Source organism: Bison bison, unplaced genomic scaffold, assembly GCF_000754665.1.
Source record: "Bison bison bison isolate TAMUID 2011002044 unplaced genomic scaffold, Bison_UMD1.0 scf7180017864473, whole genome shotgun sequence".
NCBI lineage: Eukaryota > Metazoa > Chordata > Mammalia > Artiodactyla > Bovidae > Bison > Bison bison.
In genome coordinates, this window is record NW_011495034.1 from 11,874,396 (window position 1) to 11,892,471 (window position 18,076).

General features: G+C 40.4%; 1 protein-coding gene across 3 annotated transcripts in view; it reads left to right on the forward strand.

Moving 5' to 3' along the window:
- The first annotated feature begins 1,187 nt into the window (after positions 1 to 1,187).
- MCM9 (minichromosome maintenance complex component 9) overlaps positions 1,188 to 18,076 on the forward strand; it is a 97,308-nt gene continuing 80,419 nt past the window's right edge. For 2 of the 3 annotated variants that reach the window (XM_010861800.1, XM_010861801.1), the window contains exons 1-4: positions 1,188 to 1,299; positions 3,954 to 4,271; positions 10,592 to 10,905; positions 12,068 to 12,149. In XM_010861800.1, the coding sequence (XP_010860102.1) occupies positions 3,968 to 4,271; positions 10,592 to 10,905; positions 12,068 to 12,149 (700 nt within the window). In that variant the 5' untranslated portion in view covers positions 1,188 to 1,299; positions 3,954 to 3,967. The remainder of the gene's footprint in view (positions 1,300 to 3,953; positions 4,272 to 10,591; positions 10,906 to 12,067; positions 12,150 to 18,076) is intronic. The other variant, XM_010861802.1, reaches the window with a different exon arrangement.

The window sequence follows — 18,076 nt, forward strand, 5'->3', positions numbered from 1 at the left end:
TGGACTGCAGCCTACCAGGCTCCTCTATCCATGGGATTTTCTAGGCAAAAGTTCTGGAGTGGGGTGCCGTTGCCTTCTCCGACAGATTCTATGCAACCCCAATAAAAATTGCAGCTTTTTCACAGAAAACAACAGGCTGGCTTTAAAATTCATTTGGAACAGAAGAGCCCTAACAACTTTGAAAAAGAACAAAACTAGAGGCCAAACGATCTACCCGATTTCACAACTCATTATAGTTACAGTAATTAAGACAACCTCGTGTTTTTATCAGTTCAGTTCAGTTGCTCAGTCGTGTCCAGCTGTTTGAGACCCCATGCACTGCAGCACGCCAGGCCTCCCTTGTCCATCGCCAGCTCCCGGAGTTTACGCAAACTCACATCCATTGATTTGGTGATGCCATCCAACCATCATATCTTCTGTCGTCCCCTTCTCCCGCCTTCAATCTGTCCCAACATCAGGGTCTTTTCAAATGACCCTGTTTATGACCGTATTTTTATAAAGCTAGACAAATACATCGGGGAACAGAATATTAAGTCTTAGACCCGCATATAAGGACAACTGACATTGGAGGTAAGTCCAAAGGCTATTCAGTGGAAAAAATATAGCTCTTTTAATAGTAGTAGATTTCTATTAATAAAGTTATCCCAAGATCCGTATTTCGCAAAAAAAAATCCGTATTTTGCAGCATATCCAAAAATCAGCTCAAAATTAATCATAAACCTAAACTTAAAACCTTCATTCTAAACCTTGTGGAAGAAAACAGAAAAATCTTGGCGGCTTTGGGTCTGGCAGAGGTCTTAAGACAAGAAGGAAAGCCCAGCGCGTGCAAAACCTAAGAGCCACCGCCTACTGCTCCGTCTAGCCCGCCCCGGGGCTCCTGGCGCCCTGGCCGGGACCCGCCTCGCTCCTCCCATCCAGCCCCGCCCCGCCCCGCCTCTCTCGTCCGGCAGCGCTCCGCGGGGCGCGCGCCCGCCCGCCCGCTCCTCCACCCGGAAGAGGCACCTGAACCGCCAACTTGAGGCAGTGCGCGGCCCGGCGTCCCTCGGGAGCGCGGGCCCGATCAAGCCGCCCGCGTGGCGCCTACTTCGCCCGGGCGCCAGGCGGACCCGCGGGTGCCTGCGCGTCCCCGGGGCCGACGGCGCCTCCAGCGGCCCCGCGCGCGCCACCCGCCCCGCCTCCACCCGGGGCCTCCTCCCGCCTCGCGGGCCCCGCGCACTACCCCGCCGCCTGGCCTGAGCCCTTCGTGTCCCTCAGCGTCGGGAGCAGCCCCCGGTGACTTCTGACACCGCGTAACCGCCAGTAAGTGAAAGCCGCAGCTTCGTTTCACCATTCTTTATTTCTCCCGCAGAGCGTCCCAAGTCTTGCCCACACCTGGTTAATTCCAAAACTATTCAACTTCGGGCCTGGGCCGGCGATGCGGCTGCCCGCAGCCGAGCCTAGGAAATGTTGTTGTCGGGCACGGGCAGTGTCCAGAGACGGAAGTGTGGAAAGCTGTTCTCCGGGCACAACTTGGCTCCACGTTTGCGGAGCGCCCGCGGGGAGGACGCGGAGAGCTGAAGCTGGGGGGCGGGAAGGGGGCGGTGCCAAAGAGGGCGGATCTTAGGGTGCAGGGGCGTGGCCCCCGGAGGGGCGGTGCGGCGGGTGTGCGGGCTGTGATTCCCAGGGACCCAGCTGGAAGTTACAGCTTATGCATCCTCCTGGGTTTTTCTTGTTGGTGATTTACTTAAGAGAATAAAGTAGCACAACCTGGCTTTATTTGTCTTCAAATATTCCATAAGAAAAAGGAAAAGGAACTTGAAAGTTGTAAAACGCTGCTCAAATATGGGTGAGCATGTTTCTAGGGTTAGCAAGCTGCTTAGTCAGTTGTGCCCAGATATTGAAAGTGAATGCTTTTTTTTTTAGTGATGCTGTTTCAAAAAGACTAGGCGAAATTTAAACTGATCTTAATATGAACCATGAATTCTGAGACTACCCCCTTCCAGCCTTATGTGAAACTGCCTTTTAAGTTGCTAAGTTTTTGGCTCCAAATTTAATATGCATTTATAGAATCTTAGAGGTTATCTAAAGGGACAACAGAGGATGAGATGGTTGGATGGCATCACTGATTCGATGGACATGAGTTTGAGCAAGCTCCTGGAGTTGGTGATGGACAGGGAAGCCTGGCATGCTGCAGTCTGTGGGGTTGCAAAGAGTCTGGACATGACTGAGAGACTGAACTGAACTGAGACCTTATCTTATAGCCACTCTAAGAGTCCCAGTTTTGTTTTGTTTTGTTTTTCCAGCAAAGGCCAAATGATGAAAATACTGTATGATTAGTTGTTCTTTCCCAAGTGCTTTTTCTTCTTTACTCTTAGCTGAATGTATACCTACCCCACACAAAATACTTATCAGTGTAGTGGCCTATACATCTCTTAATCTCACATTGGCATCCTGTGAGTGTCAGGATTCTTGACATAACTGTGGTATACTACCCCTTACTCCTTTCATACCTTCGAGTAGCTTCCCAGAGAAAGCAAAATATTGCTAGTAGCACGTGTAACACATATTTAGGATGCTAAACCGTGAATGTCATAACAATCTTCTTTCATCTATTTCTAGGACAACAGATGTTGATTGAATGAAATAAGTCAAAGGACATTTGTCCTCCAGTGGTCTGTTTCCAAACCAAATGTGAATTTCTTAAATGATCAATTTGGGCAGTTTATTTGTAACTGTCCTTTGGCACGTCTGGGGTTGTCACTCCATTTATATTTAATTCTTGTCTCTTTTGTGCTCCCATTTGTATTGCATTTTTACCACTGTTAGAACATCACTTCATTTGATCTGTTCTTTGGTTATCTGAGGCATAGAGGACCTTTTATTGTGCTTTTTTCATTTCCCAGAATAGTGCCTTGTACATGTTATCTACATATATTCATGAAAATAGAATAGCAGCAGGCCCTTTTTAATCTGTAGATATAAATTAAAATGTAATATATTTACTTTTAATCATAGTGATTTCTCATTTAGAGACAGTTTCCTTTCCTCAATTTAATTTCCTAGTTTTTTTTTTATACTTTTCACAACTATTTTTGCTGAAGCCAGCTGAACCCCTTCCGGTCATAAGCACTGAAAGAACAAAGTGGCTAAGAAGTAAAATTATTTTTAAGAAGCCATTTTTTCCTGCCAGCTGATTTCTAGTGTGGAGCTTCCTAGGAGGCTCAGTGGTTAAGAATCCACCTGCCAATGCAGGAGACATGGAAAACTTGGGTTTGATCCCTGGGTTGGGAAGATCCCTTGGAGAAGGAAATGGCAACCCACTCCAGTATTCTTGCTTGGAAAATCCCAGGGACAGAGGAGCCTGATGGGCTACAGTCCATGGAGTCTCAAAAAGTCAGACATGACTTAGAGACTAAAACAACAATAGTTTTCCGAGGTTAGAAAAAGAAAAGAGGAACACTTTCACCTCCAAATGTAAATTTCTAAAGCCAATTTATTAACTCCTTAAGTCAGAATTGCTACCGGTCTGAATAGTAGTATGTAGCAGAATACAAATGAGTGTGTGTGTGTGTGTGTGTGTGTGTGTGTGTGAGACTAGGTTTGCCAGGGAGAGAGAGAAAAATGTTTTTTATGTAAATAAAACCTGGAACCAGGATGCTTGCAAAGAACTCTACTAGGAGGAACTTAAACCAAAAGATTTAAGTTTAAGATTTATGGCATTTAAGATTTTATGTGCTTAATAATTGTGCTCAGTCGCTAAGTCATGTCCAACTCTTTGTGACACCACGGACTGTAGTCCACCAGGATCCTCTGTCCATGGAATTTTCCAGGCAAGTGACTATAACAGATAATTCAGATCAAATTAGAGTCTGGTGCAAAGTCAGAATGATTTACAGCCAAACAGTCTTTTTTGTAAACTAGTATATTAAGTCTAGAAAAGCAAAGGTATAACACAGTCCTTTCTCTTTCTTTAGTTACCTAGATCAAGATGAATAGCGATCAAGTTACATTGGTTGGTCAAGTGTTTGAGTCCTATGTTTCGGAGTACCATAAGAACGACATACTTCTCATCTTGAAGGAAAGAGATGAAGATGCTCATTACCCAGTTGTGGTTAATGCCATGACCCTTTTTGAGACCAACATGGAAATTGGGGAATATTTCAATGCCTTCCCTAATGAAGTGCTAACTATTTTTGATAATGCACTGAGAAGATCAGCCTTGACGATTCTCCAGTCCCTTTCTCAACCTGAAGGTCTCTCCATGAAGCAGAATCTTCATGCCAGGATATCAGGTGAATTTTACTGCCATATTGTTTTTTAGGAAGATTTTGAGAAATCCCAACATATATTGAGTTCAAGCACTAATAATAGATTTTTATACTTAAAATGGGCTTTCCAGGTGACTCAGATAGTAAGGAATCAACCTGCAATGCAGAAGACCCAGGTTTCATCTCCAGGTCAGAAAGATCCCCTAGAGAAGGAAATGGCAACTCACTCCAGTATTCTTGCTTGGGAAAATCCCATGGATAGAGAAGCCTGGAGGGCTACTGTCTACGGGGTCACAAGAGTCAGACACAATTTAGCAACTAAGCCACCATACTTAAAAACATATCCATTGTGTAATTGATGGTCACTTTTGGAGAAGAATCATGATTCTATACTGTTTCTCTGGACATTTGGAAGGCTAGGCTGGCTACTAGCCATACCAACTGAGAGGAGGGAGAATATTTGTGTGCATATATACACATATGTACGTGTGTATAAAACTAATACAGCTTTCTGAGTTTGGGTGACTACTGACAATAAAAGTATAGGTAATTCAAAGAATAAGAAAATTTGGTAGATGCTACCCAGTGATAAAATTCATTATTTTTATATATCAAGATTAGCATTGTGCTGGGCACCTATCAGGCCCTCAGTAACTTTTTTGGAATGAATAACAGACAAAGCCTCTTAAGTTTAAAGAAATTGCAGTGGAGCAATTAGCAACTTGTAGTGTTAAAGCTATGTCTTTGAATTCCTGCAATCTAGGATTAGAGAATAGATGTGCCATTTTGTTTGAAAATAAGTATTTACTACATTTCAGAAAGATGGGGATTTATAAATAACAAAATCGATTGCTGTGGGACTTCCCGAGTGGTCCAGTGGTTAAGACTCTGTGCTTCCAATACAGGGGATGCAGGTTCGATCCCTGGTCAGGGAACTAAGATCCCAAATGCTGCCTGGCCAAAAAAAAAGGAAAAAAAAAAAAAACCCAAAAATGAATGCTGTGATTTCAGAAAGATTAGGAGTCCCTATAGAATTCCTTGGAGATAAATTAAAATTCAAAAAAATATCAGATACTTGATTTAGGTGAAAAAATAGTATCTGCAGTTACACTTACTGGAATAAAATTATGAATATTATTAATCTTTATGTATCAGATACTAGGTAATATCTTGCTAGGATCAAGAAAAAATGTTCTGTTCTTATGATGTTTCAGAATGGTTGTTAAAAGGGACTTTAGTTGATGTTATTGAAATGGTATTTAAGAAATGACTTTAGGCTGTCTTTATGTTTAGACACTTTTCAATGCTCAGTTTAAATACTAAAATTCTGTCTGCCTAAGTGATCCTATTGGTTTCAGGTGAATTTAGCCCGTTTCTTCATTATCCTCTGAGAAAGTGACTTGCGAATTATATTACTACCAAAATAACATCATTCTACAAACATATCCCATGTGGGGATTTGCTAGACCCTTGGGAAACCAAAATGCATATGGTATAGTCCCTCATCTAAAGAGCTTCAAGGCTATAAGGGAGACAGCTGTATAGTCAAATTTATTTCCCAATTTATGTATGTATGCCCACAGATCCATGCATATGTACGTATTGAACATAATTGTAAAGGCACTCACTGGCATCTTTTACTTATGTGACACATGTGTATGTGACAAATGTGTCACTGAAGATATTTAAAAGATATATTAGCTCGCTGAGCAGGGAGTGAATTGTCCTAGATGATTCACCCAAGGATTCTAGACTAGAAGATGAGATCAGGGAGGGATGCGGGTGTCCCAGGCAGAATGAACCAGGAGTGGGAATGGTCTGGTTTTAGGTATATTGCACCTCCATTTTGGACTCAGGCAAGGCATTGAATTAGTAAAACCTAGGATGCCTCTGTGGGCTTCCCCAGTGGCTCAGTGGTAGAGAATCCACCTGCCAATGCAGGAGATGTGGGAAACATGAGTTCGATCTCTGGGTCTGGAAGATTCCCTGGAGGAGGAAATGGCAACCCACTCTAGTATTCTCGCCAGGTGTAAATCCCAGGGACAGAGGAGTCTGGTGGGCTACCATCCACGGGGTCTCATAGAGTTGGATACGACTGAGTGACTGAACACACACACACAGGATGTCTCTGTGGCTCCGTCTCCTTAGGAACATAAGACGTTTTTCTGGCTTGTTTTTCTAGAATATGCATTGCTCTTTGTCTTCTGGGATTGTTATTGGTCTGAAGTTTACTTGGGCTTCCCAGGTGGTGCAGTGGTAAAGAATCGCCTGCCAGTGCAGGAGACGCAAGCTTGATTCCTGGATCGGGAACATCCCCTAGAGTAGGAAATGGCAACCTACTCCAGTATCCTTGCCTGGAAAACTCCATGGGCAGAGGAGCCTGGCAGGCTGCAGTCCATGGGGTCACAAACAGTCAGACACGACTGAGTGACTGAGCATAGACACAGAAAATTTACTTGCTATTCGAAGTGGTTTTGATGAAAGGTATTCAAATAAACAGCATCAAAGTAAGTGAGGAAAAAATAGCACTCACATGGGTTTTTTTAAAACATTATTTATTTATTTTTTTTTGGCTGTCCTGGGTCTTCGAAGCTGTGCAGGCTTTTCTCTAGTTGCAGAGAGTGGCTGCGACTCTGCCAGCTGTGTTGCACAGGCTTCCCACTGCAGTGGCTTCTCTTGTGGAGCACGGGCTCTAGAGCACAGGCTCAGTAGTTGTGGCACGTATGCTTAAGTTGCTCCATGGCAGGTGGTATCCTCTAGGATCAGGGATCGAACTCATGTCTCCTGCATTGGCAGGCAGATTCCTTACCAGTGAGCCCTCAGGGAAGCCCCTCACATGTTATTTCAAGTAGTGTTTCTCAAACATTAATGGGCATCAGAATCACCTGTAGGACTTGTTAAAGTGCTGATTGCTGGGCCCCACCCCCAGAGTTATTCATGGAAGAGATCTGACCTCTTGTCCAAGAATCTGCATTTCTCGAAAGCTCTGAGGCTGATGCTGATTTCCAGGGACTGCCTGCCGGCAACCACGGGCTTGAAGTAATTGCTGCTAAGTTGCTGCTGCTAAGTCGCTTCAGTTGTGTCTGACTCTGTGCAACCCCATAGACGGCAGCCACCAGGCTCCCCCGTCCCTGGGATTCTCCAGGCAAGAACACTGGAGTGGGTTGCCATTTCCTTCTCCAATGCATGAAAGTAAAAGTGAAAGTGAAGTCGCTCAGTAGTGTCCGACTCTTGGCGACCCCATGGACTGCAGCCCCCCAGGCTCCTCCATCCATGGGATTTTCCAGGCAAGAGTACTGGAGTGGGATGCCATTGCCTTCTCCTGAAGTAATTGATCTGGACATAACCTCTAACACAGATCTGGATGTGTCTCTGTTTTAAGTAATAATTTAATTTCTCTCGTTAAATGAGTCAGAGAATGATAGAGTTTTTGTTGTTTAGTGTTAATGGTGGCTTAATTTCTGATGTACCTGCTGCTTTACTGGGATAAGTTGAAGAATACACTTAGTAACATATAGTAAGACAAAAAGATTAAAATAAATTGACATTTCTATCATCCCTTACTCTTTTTTAGTTCTAACGTTTTGATTTTTGTGGTCAGTTTTGCTGTTACTTTTAGCTCTATCTTCATATTATAAATTTGCTTAAAAATTGCAATAATATGAAACAGTGTGAAGATCCAAAAATATACTCACCTCTACTACCCTTTTCTTAAAATAATGCAGTTACTTTAGAATAAAAAATAAATCACTTAATGGTAATATCATGTTCCAGACTAATTTGTTTGATTCTAAAAAAAAAAGTTTATTTTCACATGTATCACATACATGATTCCATTCAGTGAGATAACATTAAGATGTCATATTGTCCTGTATTGTTAAAGTGTAGAAGATTATGAAAAGCTGATTTTCTTAGAAAAGTCGGTTGTAATTGTTTACTTAGTTTTTTTCATTAGAGATGCTATAATTGCATTTAGCCACAGGCCCCTTGGCGGTCTGGACAGCAGGGAATTCACTCACCCTGGCACTGCAGGAGGAACACAGAGAGGGTTGGTGAGCATAAGAGGGAGGGACCCTTGTGGTTGAGGCTAAAACTCTTCACCTCCCACCTGCTTTCTTCCTGAGTGTGGAATATCTCTCTAGCACAATTCCTCATGCTGATCGAAGTAAAACCAGTATTGCATAGTCTTGTCATGACCCAGCATGCCCAGGGCTAGATCATCACTTGCAAGGAAAGGAAGGTGTCTCTGGACTCCAGGAGTACCTTCTTTTACACTCTTCCTGGCAGAAGTTTCCTCCAGATATAAAGGACATCTTCTATGCATTAGTGCATTCATTTTACCATTTTGTTTAGCGCTTCTATTTTTGTATGTGTGAGGGTGCTAGCCTCGACTTAGGTTTTCTTGCAGAAGGGTAAATCTGAATGTACCCTAACTTGCTGAGTGAACTGGGGAGAGTTCTCCAAAGTAGCGTAGGAAAGCTGCAGAGGTACCATGATTTGCAGATATTCACGCTTTTTGTCTGGACTAGGAGATTGGAAGTCATGAGAAAGGCAAGACTAGAGAGGGCAAGTTACAAGGCTTGAAAACACTGTCAGATTTATGTATTAATAAATCCTAAACCTAACTAGAGAAAGCACTAGCCTTTGGTCATTCCACTGCCATTTCTTTATCACTTAGCTTTGTGGTTATCAGAACCACAATTGTTATCAGAGTCATCAATTGATTTTATGTGTGGTGTGTGGCAGTGTATTTGTCATTGAGTAAGGTTAAATTTATATACTCTATTTACATTTTTACTGAGATAGAATGTAATATACTGTATTTACATTCTACTTAACAGATAGCCCTCTTAAGAGGATCAGTTCTTTTTAAAATCCAGGTTATTTTATCATCCATACTTTTAAAGAGAGTCCACTGACAATTGTTATTTGGAATAATTCTTTTCTATTTTTTAAAAAAATTTTATTATATATTGGAGCATAGTTGATTAACAATGTTGTGTTAGTTTCAGCCATACAACAGAGCGATTCAATTACACATACACATTATCTGTTCTTTTTCTAGTTCTTTTCCCATTTAGGTTATTACAGAATATTGAGCAGAGTTCCCTGTGCTATGCAGTGGGTCCTTGCTGGTTATCTATTTTAAATCCAGTAGTGTGTGCATCATTTTGTTGGTTTTTCGATTTCACATGTAAGCAGTATCATATGATATTTGTCTTCCTCTATCTGACTTATTTCACTTACTATGATAATCTCCAGGTTCATCCATGTTGTTGTAAATGGCTTTATTTCATTTGTTTTAATGGCTGAGTAATATTCCATTGTATTAAAGTATATGTGCATCTTATTCTTTTTTTTTTTATACTGAGGTATAGCCAATTAACAATGTTGTGATAGTTTCAGGGAAACTATCAACAAAGGGACTCAGCCATACATATACATGTATCCACTCTCCCTCAAACTCTGCTTTCAACCAGGTTGCCACATAACATTGAGCAAATTTCCATGTGCTATACAGTAGGTCTTTGTTGATTATCTATTTTAAATATGGCACTGTGTATCTGTCTATCCCAAACTCCCTAACCCTTCCTCTCATCCTTCCCTGTACTCCCATGGCAACTATAGGTTTGTTCTCTGAGTCTGTGAGTCTCTTTCTTACTTTCTTACTCTTCTGTAAGTAAATTCATTTGTATCATTTCTTTTTAGATTTCACATATAAGGGATATCATATGATATTTCTCCTCCTGTCTGACTTCCTTCACTCCGTATGACAGTCTCTAGGTCCATTCATATTGCTGCAAATGGCATTATTTCATTCTTTTTAATGGCTGAGTAATATCCCATTGTATATATGTACTACATCTTTTTTATCCATTCCTCTGTCGATGGATATTTAGGTTGCTTCCATGTCTTGGCTGTTGTAAACAGCACTGCAGTTTACATTGGGATGCATGTATTCTTGCCAACCATGTTTTTCTCCCAGGAATGGGATTTCTGGAACATATGGAAGTTGTATTTTTAGTTTTTTAAGGAATCTCCATACTGTTCTCCATAGTGACTCTGCCAATTTACGTCACCATCAATAGTGTAGGAGGGTTTTCTTCTCTCCATACCCTCTCCAGCATTTATCATTTGTAGACTTTTTGATGATGGCCATTCTGACTGTTGTGTCTTTTCTGTTTTCTTAATTGAGTTGATTTGACCTTTTTCTTAAGTAAAACACAGAAGTTTTTTCTTTTTTCCTGAAATTATACTCCTTTAGGAAATACGAGAAAAATATATTGCATGGAATCATATCTCAAGATATAAGTTGATGTGTTTTTGTTTTGTTTCTCCATCAGGATTGCCTGTTTGTCCTGAGCTGGTGAGGGAGCACATCCCTAAAACCAAGGATGTGGGACACTTCTTGTCTGTCACGGGGACAGTAATTCGAACAAGTCTGGTGAAGATCCTGGAGTTTGAGCGGGATTACATGTGTAACAAGTGCAAGCATGTATTTGTGGTCCAGGCTGACTTTGAGCAGTATTATACTTTCTTCCGGCCATCCTCATGTCCCAGCTTGGAGAACTGTGATTCTTCAAAATTCACTTGCCTCTCAGACTTGTCATCTCCAACCAGGTGTAGAGATTATCAGGAAATCAAAATTCAGGAACAGGTAAATGATCAAATACATGAGAAAAATAAATTTGAAGAAGTGTTTTTCAGCTTTGAGTAAACTGCCAGGACTCGGGAACATGTAACAGATTATATGTGGAACTTGCGTCATCACCTAGTATAAGATCAAGCATGACATTTTTTTCTCATAGGGTATAGAATTTAGAGACATAAAATGGTCATCTTTTTATAATGAGCATTGGCAGGAAGGTTATGAAGTGACTTAATAATTATTTTAAATTGAAAAAGTGAATTTTTAAGAAGTTTACCTAAGTGATAGGAAAAAATTAAATGGATTTAGTTGGTGGTTAAACACCGGAGTGGGCAGGATTTAGGGTTTAGGTACAATTTACATGCTGTGCCAAATGAGGTATACATAAACATTTTAAACATGTATGCATGAGCCTTAGTTTCCTTTACTTGCAACTTAAACACAAAGGCTTTATTCAGTGTCAAAGACTCAGACCCCTTCTGTCTTTCTACACCATTCTTAATAAATGGCTTCTATTCTTATGGTGGTCAGTGGTTCAGGATGGTGGCTACAATTCTGTAACATCTGTATCCCAGTCAAGGAATAGGAAAAAGGAAGCAAAAGCACCTGTCATCTAAACCAAATATCCATTTAAGCTGTCTCCCTCAAAGTCTTCTGCAACAAGTTTGCTTGTGTCTCATTGGTCAGAACTTAGTCATATGACCACACTTAGCTGCAAGGGAACCTGAGAGATTAGTCTTCTATAAAGGAAGTAATGAGGCACACATATAATAAGAATAAAGCTAGAGTTCTCTTACTAACGAATAATCAAAGGAACTGAGTGATTTGTCCCAGGTCTTATGAATAGAGATCAGGGTAGAACTGCCTCTCTTTTCTGGTTAAGTAACTTTATTATTGTGTTTAGTAGCTGGAGCATGTTTTATTTTGACCACCCACCAGGTTGATTATACTTTGAGCTATTTCTATCTGGATGTTTTTATTTTAGTTTAGTTTTAGTAAATTCTTCAACTGATAGTAGGCACAAGTTTCAAGAAAATTCCCTAAATCCCCATCATAATTAAATTGCATGATAATACCAGAGAAACAGACAGTAATGTCAAGAACTGCTAGGCTTCTGAATATTTAGTATATATCTACATGTACTCAGTATCCACTTTCTTTTCCTTGCTAGGTTCAAAGGCTATCTGTTGGAAGTATTCCACGATCGATGCAGGTTATCCTGGAAGATGATTTAGTAGACAGTTGCAAATCTGGTAAGAATGAACTTTTGTTAACTTATATAGTAGGTCTCAGCTTTCTTCACAGTCCAACTCTCACATCCATACACGACCATTAGAAAAACCATAGCCTTGACTAGACGGACCTTTGTTGGCAAAGTAATGTCTCTGCTTTTCAATATGCTATCGAGGTTGGTCATAACCTTCCTTCCAAGGAGTGAGCGTCTTTTAATTTCATGGCTACAGTCACCATCTGCAGTGATTTTGGAGCCCCCAAAAATAAAGTCTGACACTGTTTCCACTGTTTCCCCGTCTGTTTGCCATGAAGTGATGGGACCAGATGCCATGACCTTAGTTTTCTGAACGTTGAGCTTTAGGCCAACTTTTTCACTCTCCACTTTCACTTTCATCAATAGGCTCTTTAGTTCCTCTTCACTTTCTGCCATAAGGGTGGTGTCATCTGCATATCTGAGGTTATTGATATTTCATGCTTTTGAACTGTGGTGTTGGAGAAGACTCTTGAGAGTCCCTTGGACTGCAAGGAGATCCAACCAGTCCATTCTACAGGAGATCAGTCCTAAGTGTTCACTGGAAAGACTGAGGCTAAGGCTGAAATTCCAATACTTTGGCCACTTCATGCGAAGAGTTGACTCATTGGAAAAGACCCTGATGCTGGGAGGGACTGGGGGCAGGAGGAGAAGGGGACGACAGAGGATGAGATGGCTGGATGGCATCACCGACTCAATGGACATGAGTCTGAGTAAACTCCGGGAGTTGCTGATGGACAGGGAGGCCTGCGGTGCTGCGATTCATGGGGTCACAAAGAGTCGGACACAACTGAGCGACTGAACTGAAAGTATTGATTGGGCTTCCCAGGTGGCACAGTTGTAAAGAATCCACCTGCCAATCAGGAGATGTGTGTTCGATCCCTGGGTCAGGCAGATCCCCTGGAGACGGAAATGGCAACCCACTCCTGTATTCTTGCCTGGGAAATCCCATGGACAGATGAGCCTTACATGCTACAGTCCATGGGGTTCCAAAAGGGTCAAGACATGACTTAGTGACTAAACAACAACAACAAAAGTATTGATTAGGAAAAACCACATTTCATTTTCCTGAGATCAACTGCAAGTGAGTGTGGGGAACTTGAGAACAGATACTGGCATGAGGTGGGAGGTGATAGAGGGAAGAAGCTGGGCTGGAGCTCAGCGATCTAGTCTAGCTGTTTGTTTAATAGATGAAGAACCCGACTTGCCCATGAGAGCTTAACCTTTCTGTTTTTCTTATTCCAAAAACCTTAAAAACTTGGTTCTATATGTTTGCTTACTGATTTTCACTGGCTATTTTCACTAGTTAATTTTCACTTAACATTTAATTTGAATTGAAGTTGGGTCAGAAAATGGAAATGATTATTATTGATGACTGCCTTTCAATTTATTTCAACATGTCCTGCTTTAAATATTCCTGCCCTCACATAAAAGACCTTAATCTCTATAAAAGACAAATAGTACCTGTGTGTCCCCTGAGGCGTAACAGGTTATGTTTGATCTCTTATTTCGTATCCCAGTGCTCCCCTACTTGGACAAATCAAGAATGTTTCATTCCTCTAAATTCCATCATTTCCCTTTTATTAACCCTTGACTTCTCCAAATGCCTTATTTAAAAAATATTTACTGAGCTGGCATTTCATTAAAATGATGAGGCAAAGGCTCTATGAAAACAAAGAGTTTAGTATCTACAGTGAAGAATAATTCCTTGTCAAAAGGCTTTCCCCTTCCACCAAGAATCACCAACTCATACTTTGATATTTATATCAAATATAGTAACAATTTATAGTTCTCCAAACAATATTTTAAGTAAATAATAGGTTTGATCAGGGATTGCCTACTAAATGGACAAGGCTATGTCAGAGTACCTTGTTCAAAGAAGACTCTTGATTTTAACCAGAATTTTTAATATCTGGATCAGCAAAGCAGTGCTTGTATGAGCTTAGCTAGAACATGAAAATGTCCTTTGATAGAGATTAAGATGTTTTCATCCAGTTGGTCTGAACTGAATTCTTTCTGCACTTAAAAAAAAAATCTTAAGGTATTTTTCTTTCACATGTCACTTACAATAAAGAATGGCTGGCAGCAGTCTGTCAACAGCTATTTTTTCATTTATCCACTGCTACAAACCTTTTTGAGAATCAGAAGACATAAGTAGCATAATCGTTGCCCTTTGGGAATTCACAGTCTAGTTAGGAACCCCAGTCTGACATTGCAGAGTCGTGAAGTTGGAGGTTATATACTGATAACTGTCAGTGAGGCAGATCAGATAGGTCTGACCATGGGTGGTTGCAGTGCTAAATATGCTGCAGAAGAGAGAGGGGCACAGACAGATGGGATTGTGTAAAGCGAGAATTGTAGTTTCCTGAAAGTATTATTGTTTCCAATAACATTTACTGTAGAAAATCACATAAGTTTCAATGAGTATTTATTGCCTTGGACTATCTCATAAACCTCACAGTTGGAGTACTCCACATTTTACACATTGTTGCCGCTTAGTGGAGTCATGGTATTTCTAGTGGGTACAATATCTGAAACATAAGTTTCTCATTTAACTTAATAGAGAAACAGCATCTATAAAATGACCCATTTAAATGACCATAGTAGAGAACTCATCAAAGTGTTCATATAATGTTGCCCTGGTTATGTTCATCTAAAAAAAATTGGGCACAGTCAATATAGGAAATGATCACTCTTCCTGATGGGATTTGAAAACCATCCAGCAGTGGTTTAGGAAGGATCTTGAAAGTGTATGAAGAACTTATTTAATGTCTTTGTCACCATTTACTATCAAGTTGCCTGAGGCTAGAAATATGCCTTCTATTCGGTGAATTGCTACCACCAGTTCCATTAACAGCATTCACAGAAGACTTCTCTTTAAGAAAGCAAAGCACTCCAGGTTACACATCACACATTTATGTTTAGAGAGTGAAAGGCATTTTGCATCAACAAGTATCAAAAATTAATGTTTGATACAGGCTTGGAAATGAAGACTTGCCAGTTAAGTTTATAGTGCAAAGTATAAATTCCAGTATTGGTTTAAGGTATTTCCAGCATCCTATGTGCAACAAGATTGAAATCTTGGGGACTAGGATTATATCTTTTTTTTTCTTTTGGCCCCCTTTTCTCTAGCACCAAAATATTGAATGCCAAACAATCACCTATACTTCTTAATTGGTTTACTGAATTGTATGTAATGATAAAAAATATGTCGGTATTTGGAGAATATTCCTATAAACTATCCAAGGCCTCTTAGGAAAAACCTGTAAAAGTTTAATATTCTACTCATTAGTCAAGAATGGGTGAACAACACACTGCTGAATAACCAACAAATCACAGAAGAAATCAAAAAAGAAATCAAAATATGCGTAGAAATGAATGAAAATGAAAACACAACAACCCAAAACCTATTCAGTTCAGTTGCTCAGTCGTGTCCAACTCTTTGAGACCCCATGAACCACAGCACACCAGGCCTCCCTGTCCGTCACCAACTCCTGGAGTTCACCCAAACCCATATCCATTGAGTCTGTGATGCCATCCAACCATCTCATCCTCCATCGTCCCCTTCTCCTCCTGCCCTCAATCTTTCCCAGCATCAGGGTCATTTCAAATGAGTCAGCTCTCCGCATCAGGTGGCCAAAGTATTGGAGTTTCAGCTTCAACATCAGTCCTTCCAATGAATTCCCAGGACTGATCTCCTTTAGGATGGACTGGTTGGATCCCCTTACAGTCCAAGGGACTCTCAAGAGTCTTCTCCAACCCCACAGTTCAAAATAATCAATTCTTCAGCGCTCAGCTTTCTTTATAGTCCAACTCTCACATCCATACATGACACTGGAAAAACCATAGCCTTGACTAGACGGACCTTTGTTGGCAAAGTAATGTCTCTGCTTTTGAATATGCTGTCTAGGTTGGTCATAACTTTCCTTCCAAGGAGTAAGCGTCTTTTAATTTCATGGCTGCAGTCACGATCTGCAGTGATTTTGGAGCCCAGAAAATTAAAATCAGCTACTGTTTCCACTGTTTCCCCATCTATTTGCCATGAAGTGATGGGACCAGATGCCATGATCTTAGTTTTCTGAATATTGAGTTTTAAGTCAACTTTTTTACTCTCCTCTTTCACTTTCATCAAGAGGCTCTCTAGTTCTTCACTTTCTGCCATAAGGGTAGTGTCATCTGCGTATCTGAGGTTATTGATCTTTCTCCTGGCAATCTTGATTCCAGCCTGTGCTTCCTCCAGCCCAGTGTTTCTCATGATGTACTCTGCATATAAGTTCAATAAGCAGGGTGACAATATACGGCCTTGACCTACTCCTTTTCCTATTTGGAACCAGTCTGTTGTTCCATGTCTGGGACACTGTAAAAGCAGTGCTAAGGGGAAGGTTCATAGCAATACAGGCTTACCTCAAGAAACAAGAAAAAAGTCAAATAAATAACCCAACTCTACACCTAAAGCAACTAGAAAAGGAAGAAATGAAGAACCCCAGGGTTAATAGGGGAGAAATCTTAAAAATCAGGGCAGAAATAAATGCAAAAGAAACAAAAGAGACCATAGCAAAAATCAACAAAGCCAAAAGCTGGTTCTTTGAGAAGATAAATAAAATTGACAAACCATTAGCCAGACTCATCAAGAAACAAAGGGAGAAGAATCAGATCAACAAAATTAGAAATGAAAATGGAGAGACCACAACAGACAACACAGAAATACAAAGGATCATAAGAGACTATTATCAGCAATTATATTGCCAATAAAATGGACAACCTGGAAGAAATGGACAAATTCTTAGAAAAGTACAACTTTCCAAAAACTGAACCAGGAAGAAACAGAAAATCTTAGCAGACCAGGCACAAGCACGGAAATTGAAACTGTAATCAAATCTTCCAGCAAAAAAAAGCCCAGGTCCAGACGGCTTCACAGCTGAATTCTACCAAAAATTTAGAGAAGAGCTAACACCTGTCCTACTCAAACTCTTCCAGAAAATTGCAGAGGAAGGTAAACTTCCAAACTCATTCTATGAGGCCACCATCACCCTAATACCAAAACCTGACAAAGATGCCACAGAAAAAGAAAACTACAGGCCAATATCACTGATGAACATAGATGCAAAAATCCTTAACAAAATTCTAGCAAACAGAATCCAACAACATATTAAAAAGATCATACATCATGACCAAGTGGGCTTTATCCCAGGGTTGCAAGGATTCTTCAATATCTGCAAATCAATCAACGTAATACACCACATTAACAAATTGAAAGATAAAAACCATATGATTATCTCAATAGATGCAGAGAAAGCCTTTGGCAAAATTCAACATCCATTTATGATAAAAACCCTACAGAAAGCAGGAATAGAAGGAACATACCTCAACATAGTAAAAGCTATATATGACAAACCCACAGCAAACATTATCCTCAATGGTGAAAAACTGAAAGCATTTCCCCTAAAGTCAGGAACAAGACAACAGTGCCCACTCTCACCACTGCTATTCAACATAGCAATCAGAGCAGAAAAAGAAATAAAAGGAATCCAGATTGGAAAAGAGGAAGTAAAACTCTCACTGTTTGCAGATGACATGATCCTCTACATAGAAAACCCTAAAGACTCCACCAGAAAATGACTAGAGCTAATCAATGAATATAGTAAAGTTGCAGGATATAAAATTTAACACACAGAAATCCCTTGCATTCCTATACACTAATAATGAGAAAACAGAAAGAGAAATTAAGGAAACAATTCCATTCACCATTGCAACGAAAATAATTAAATACTTAGGAATATATCTACCTAAAGAAACAAAAGACCTATATATAGAAAACTATAAAACACTGATGAAAGAAATCAAAGAGGATACTAATAGATGGAGAAATATACCATGTTCATGGATTGGAAGAATCAATATAGTGAAAATGAGTAT